The sequence below is a fragment of the Oryctolagus cuniculus genome, chromosome 4 (assembly GCF_051225735.1).
Source record: "Oryctolagus cuniculus isolate XC-2025 breed Fujian yellow rabbit chromosome 4, ASM5122573v1, whole genome shotgun sequence".
In the NCBI taxonomy this organism is placed as follows: domain Eukaryota; kingdom Metazoa; phylum Chordata; class Mammalia; order Lagomorpha; family Leporidae; genus Oryctolagus; species Oryctolagus cuniculus.
The window spans coordinates 77,836,318-77,842,317 of record NC_142870.1 but is presented as its reverse complement, the minus strand read 5'-3'; the positions used below and the strand labels follow the sequence as shown (position 1 = coordinate 77,842,317).

The 6,000-nt window shown below is 48.3% G+C and overlaps 1 protein-coding gene across 1 annotated transcript in view; it reads left to right on the top strand.

Annotated features, from left to right (window-relative positions):
• Positions 1-788: 788 nt before the first annotated feature.
• HCLS1 (hematopoietic cell-specific Lyn substrate 1) overlaps positions 789-6,000 on the top strand; it is a 32,594-nt gene continuing 27,382 nt past the window's right edge. Inside the window, exons 1-3 of the mRNA XM_008266857.5 lie at positions 789-869; positions 4,333-4,416; positions 4,919-4,992. Of these exons, the coding sequence (XP_008265079.4) occupies positions 4,333-4,416; positions 4,919-4,992 (158 nt within the window). The 5' untranslated portion in view covers positions 789-869. The remainder of the gene's footprint in view (positions 870-4,332; positions 4,417-4,918; positions 4,993-6,000) is intronic.

Below are 6,000 nucleotides of genomic sequence, written 5' to 3'. Positions count from 1 at the left end.
AAAGAGATGGCAAAGCTTGCAATGGGCTTCAGGTCTCCACCAAAAAGGGGGTATTTCCCTGGCCAGTACCTGTCACCTGTGCACATTTGTCGAGGGATGGGAGGACAGCCAGTCTTGACAAATATTAAGACAGGACATGGCCGATACCTTCCATCCACTGATGGCACCTGCTGCTTTCAGAATTCTCCATACTATCTGGAGCCAAATCTTCACCTGTGAGCTCAGATGCCACACTGTCCCCAACATGAACATTTCCTCCTCCACGCCTTGCCCTTTCCCTCCTGACTTGTCCCCTTCTGCCATTCAGGTGAGTGATGTTTATTTGAGCATCTACTATATGCAAACCCTACTTTTGAGTGCTGTGGGTCATGCAGAAGTTGTTCTTAGAGCTTACCCTTCAAAATCCACAGTCACTTTTCCCTTCCAGCCTTTCTTGGTTACCACAGCCCCTCCCAGAAGCTCCGGATGCCTTTACTGTCACAGATGGAACTGACCAGCTATTTAGGTCACAAGTGCTGTTCTCCAGCATTGTCTGATGGGTTTCTGAGTGAAGCTTTCTCTGACTGCATGATAAAGTCTGAAAGTTGGGGCAACATTCTCCGTGCCGATCCCACAATCCTCAGAAGCTTGCAAAAGAAGAGACAGAGAAACATTTAATCCTCTTTTATTTAAGTGGTTAAAGCAGAAGGAACTGACTCCAACTTCAGGAAGTAGCTGTGAGGACAGTGTGGCAGGAAATGACAGAAAACCTGAAGACGGAACTGAAGCAGCAGCTCGGTTTCTCGCTCAGAAGTGGCAGCAACCAGACAGGGAGTGTGGTGTGGACGTGAGGAGCCTGGAGCTTAGAGAAGACACCCTCGCTAGTGAAGGTGGGTACTCTGAGCCATGGGAGAGCTGGGAGCACAGGGTGGGGGTTGAGGAGGAAACCACCTGAGTGTTAGTCCCCAGGGAGGGACTAGGTCACTGCCAGTAGGCGTTTAACCTTTTATGGTCAGAAGGCCTGAGGCTGGGTAGGGGGTGGGGAAGGGTTGTAGAGAACAAGCAGCTGGGGATTGGAACAGAAGGGCTCAAGCCCTGGAAACGTGACTTAGTGGCCATCTGGCCATCTCTAGTCCACCGTGAGGCCTGATGCCAAGTTGGGAGGAGGGGTACAGGCTGTAAAGACCGTGTCTGCCCTTGAAAACACGGTCCAGCAAAGAGACAAAACCCACAGGAAGCGGTTGCTCATGCACACTTGCGCTGAGAACCAGCTGCTGATGGAGGCCTGAGGAAGGCGTGATGGTTGGATTGGGGTATTTCCTGTGCTTATAGGATCATCGAGGCCCAGAATGTCAGAGATGGAGTCAGTTTTCTAGACTAGCTAAGTTAACCCCTACTTTTGCTTTCTGTTGAGGAAGTCAGAGATAATAGGTGGTTTGCCAAATCATTTAAATGAACATTTGTGAACCATCTTGTCTGTTGCTTGGCAAATGAGAACATCCTCTGTGTTGATTCCTTTACCATGGCCCCACAGAGGCTCCAACACAGAGCTGGGCTGCTCACGGGTCTCCTGGCTCCTAGGTCATGTACTGCCATGTCAGCATTGAGCTGAGGTCCTGGATGTGCCCGACCTCCTGGGGCCATGCCTCTCCACATCACCCTCTAGTCTCCTGCCCCCAGAAAGCACCCTTTGCCTTCCCAACTTCTCGTCAGTAGGTCAGTTGTTCTGTGTCAGCAACTCTTTATGCCACAAGTAGACAGACACAGATGGGAAGTTTGTTGGCAAGTCGCGCTGAGGCTGGGAAGAAAGGCAGGAAAGTCGAAGGAGCCATCGGTCCTCATTGCTTCCTTATTGCTCGCGACTATTTCAGAAACTTCTCCTTTCCTATTTTGTAGTGAAGGCCTTTTGTTGCAGAGCAGCCCAGGAGCCAGTGTGGGAAGCAGAGGGCTTGTGAAGGATGCAGGAGGATAGGGCTTGTTTATCTGCCCCCTTTATGTAACTTTGCCCTCCCAGGGAAGACCAAGCCGCTCTGGGCAGTGGCTCACCCCGTGGTAAGGCCGCCTTGGTCAATACTTCCCCAGTGCCCCTGGAGCATCTCAGTAACCAAAATCTACCAGAGACTTCCCCGGGGCTGGTTTTCAGGGTTGTTCAAAGACTATGGAAAAGGATGGACTTTTCAAGTAGAAGAGAAAACTAGAGAATGCAAGGGCCAAGGTGGAGAGACAGGAGAGCCCCAGGAGGGGTGGCAAATGGGGGTCCTTGCAGGGACCTTGAAGAGCTTGGGGGAAGGGCTCTGGGAAGGGGGACATGGGTAGGGAAGTTTCCAGATAGTAGGCGGTGCCTGAGTCCAGTAGTCTCAGTGGCCCTGGGAAACATGAGTGGTCCATTGGCACCTTTTCCTACCAAGCCCAGAGCAGCTGTTCTACTCCTTCTCTCGCACAGTTAGCAAGGCTCACTGGTACACTGGGGATGCCCCAACAGAATACGATTTGGAACCCCTTCAGACCAGTACTCCGTAAATTTTTTAAACATTCATTTTGTTGCTAATAATCCAATGCCTCCTAATGGTCAAAATAAAGGATGTATTATTTGTAAAATACATGCTATGCTTTGAACCATTTATGTTTTTAGAATTGTAATCAACTTTTTATTTTTTTTTAAAGCCAGTCCATAGAGGGCCTCAGAGCTGCTGCTGTGTTTTGTAAATTTTTATTTTCATCTACTTGAAAGGCAAAGTGACAGAGACAGAGATAAGGTCGGGGTCGGGGAGAGAGAGATCAATTTTCCATCCACTGGTTCACTCTCCAAGTGCACCAGCCAGGTTGAAGCCAGCAGCCCAGAACCTCTTCCAGGTCTCTCACTTGGGTGGTAGCATTTGAGCCATCATGTGCTGCCCACTAGGATGTATTAGTAGGAAGCTGGTTTGGAAGCAGAGTAGCGGGACTTGCACTGGCACTCCAGTATGGGATGTGGGTGTTGAACAAGGCTGCTTAAAGCAATACACTGTAACTCCCACCCCTGACAGCTTTTAAAAGTTGGGTAATGAGTAACTTATTCCCAGCAGCTAATGCTTCCCTGCATGTTGTTGGATGTGAGCATTTCAGCTGACTGTCCCCATTGACCTCCCAAGCTGTGCGGTGACCAGTCTCAAGAGAGAACGTGGGGCTGGTGCCGCGGCTCACTAGGCTAATCATCTGCCTTGCGGCGCCGGCACACCGGGTTCTAGTCCCGGTTGGGGCACCGGATTCTGTCCCGGTTGCCCCTCTTCCAGGCCAGCTCTCTGCTGTGGCCAGGGAGTGCAGTGGAGGATGGCCCAAGTGCTTGGGCCCCGCACCCACATGGGAGACCAGGATAAGTACCTGGCTCCTGCCTTCGGATCAGCGCAGTGCACCGGCCGCAGCGTGCCGGCCGTGGCGGCCATTGGAGGGTGAACCAATGGCAAAGGAAGACCTTTCTCTCTCTCTCTCACTGTCCACTCTGCCTGACCAAAAAAAAAAAAAAAAAAAAAGAGAGAGAGAACGTGGGACAGCACTTGGACTGAGGCTGGAAAAAATCTCAATAGAGTTAAGCAGGCTGTAGTCAGAAGTGGAGATGTTCGCTTTGTCAGGGATTGGACCAGTTTGGAGCCAAAAAAGGAATCCTGGGGCCAGCGCCAAGGTGCAGTAGGTTAATCCTCTACCTGCTGCACCAGCATCCCATATGGGCGCCGGCTCTAGTCCCGGCTGTTCCTCTTCCAATCCAGCTCTCTGCTGTTGCTTGGGAAAGCAGTAGAAGATGGCCCAAGTCCTTGGGCCCCAGGACCCACATGGGAGACCAGGAAGAAGTACCTGGCACCTGGCTCCTGGCTTCGGATTGGCGCAGCTCTGGCCGTTGCGGCCATTTGGGGAGTGAACCAGCAGAAGGAAGACCTTTCTCTTTGTCTCTCCCTCTCACTGTCTGTAACTCTCTCTCAAATAAATAAAATCTTTTAAACAAACGAAAAACAAAAAAGGAATCCTGTGTACAAGTCTGGATGAAATGGCACCCCTCACTGATGACCCCTCGAGCTGTTCCCTGGTTGACCTCTGGACACGAACAGTGCCAGCCATTGTGACACTCAGGTTATTTAGTGCTGCCTACATTCATGATGAGTTTTCTCAGACTCAGGAGGGCGCAGGCCACATTTTGTCTTAAACCCCATTCCGTCCTCTGCTGGCTGAGCGCTTCCATCTGCTTTGCCTCACTTCCACTTCCACAGAATAAAAAATGGGAGGAAACACGTGGGCTGCTGTACCACTGACTTCAGCGTTATAGTTTTCCCTCCTGTTTTTTTTTTCTTGTCCTCAATTATTCTCGTTTGCTGTCCCCCTCAGATGTGGAAGTCCGTAGTGGGGCATGATGTATCTGTTTCCGTGGAGACCCAGGGTGATGACTGGGACACAGACCCTGACTTCGTGGTGAGTTCGGAAGTAGCTTGGCTTGCTCAGTGAAGAGGGTGCTTGTGTGGGGAGCCCAGAAACTTATGGTCTTTGAGGGAACTTCGACAAAATCATCTGGGACAAGTAGTTGGGAGGAGAATTGGCTGTCATGAGTGGGGCACGTTGGAAATGGAAAGACAGTGAAGTGAGTGAGTGTGATAGGGTGATGGGCAGGCTGTGCTGAAGGGAAGGAGCGAGTGGATCTGGGCCTCCAGGACCGGGCTGGGCTGCATATTTTAGGGGGCTCGAGGGGGGACAGGAAAGGGAAAGTGTGAGGGATGCAAGGCAGGAGGGGAGTTTCCAAACTCACCAGTTTCATTTTTATGTGGGGTCAAGGTGTTTAAATAGAGAGAAGAATGTGAGTAAAGATTAAAGAAGGCAGCTGATACAGGAATGTAAAGGGTGTGTGCACCCATTATGCGCCCCCCTTAGAATGGAACATTTCCTGCCATCTCTCACTGCTGAGTGCTGTGTTTTGCAGAATGACATCTCTGAGAAGGAGCAACGGTGGGGAGCCAAGACCATCGAAGGCTCTGGACACGCTGAGCATATCAAGTAGGTGCCTGAAGGATTGGGGAAAGGAAACAAGTTTACAGAAAGAGCCCAAAGAAAACTTGGAGACTTGGGAAAGATCAGGAAGGAAAGAGGGAGAGTGGCTTATGTCTGTGTATCTTTGTTTTTATCTCCCTGGGTGTCCCTGTGTGTGTCATTATAGTTCCATTTACAACTCTCCTTCTGTCCACCAACCTTATTTATTTTTGTATCCAACAACTCTGCTGTTTCCTCCAAGTGGTCCTGTTGTGTTACTTGCCTCCCTTCCTTCAGCAAGGTTGTATCTGTCTGTCTTTCTATGTATCCATCCATCGTTTATCAATCACTATCTATCTGTCTTTTTAGATAAATATAAATATGTGTTTAGAATGTAGGCAGATTTCATATGGACTAGGAAGGATTTAGTAAGGTGAAAAAGTTCGAGGAAATGCTATAAAAAGAAGACAACACCAGCTCCTATACTTGACTCAAATGGATTTTAAAATGCAAATGTCTGCTTAGCTACTTGACAGAAATTAGAAGCCTTGAATTTTAAAATGAAGTAATATGACACTTGGAACACCTATTGATTAAAATCAATAAAATTTACAAGTCCTTAAAAGTATAGTCCAATATTGATTTTATAAGAAACAAGTAATAATCCCTGATGCCAGAAGAGATTAGAAGCTTATTCACACAAGTTTCTGTGAGATGCATCATATATTGGGGTTGAGAGGTCCCCTCCTCTCAATGGATTACTTTGGATTCTCTAATTGGACTTTCTGCTTTTTGTGGTATCACAATGTCAAGTGTTAGTAGCAAGGTAAACATATAAATAGTACAATAAGGGCAAATATTAAAAGTAAAAATGAATAACCACACACAAAATGGCAATTTAAGTTCTATTTTAACTTTCCTGCACATTCTAACACAGTGTTGTCACCTCATTTTCCACTAAATTTTAAAATGTGCCACTGGATGACCATAATGCATAGCAATATCTTATGAAAATTTGTTACGTGTTGATATAAT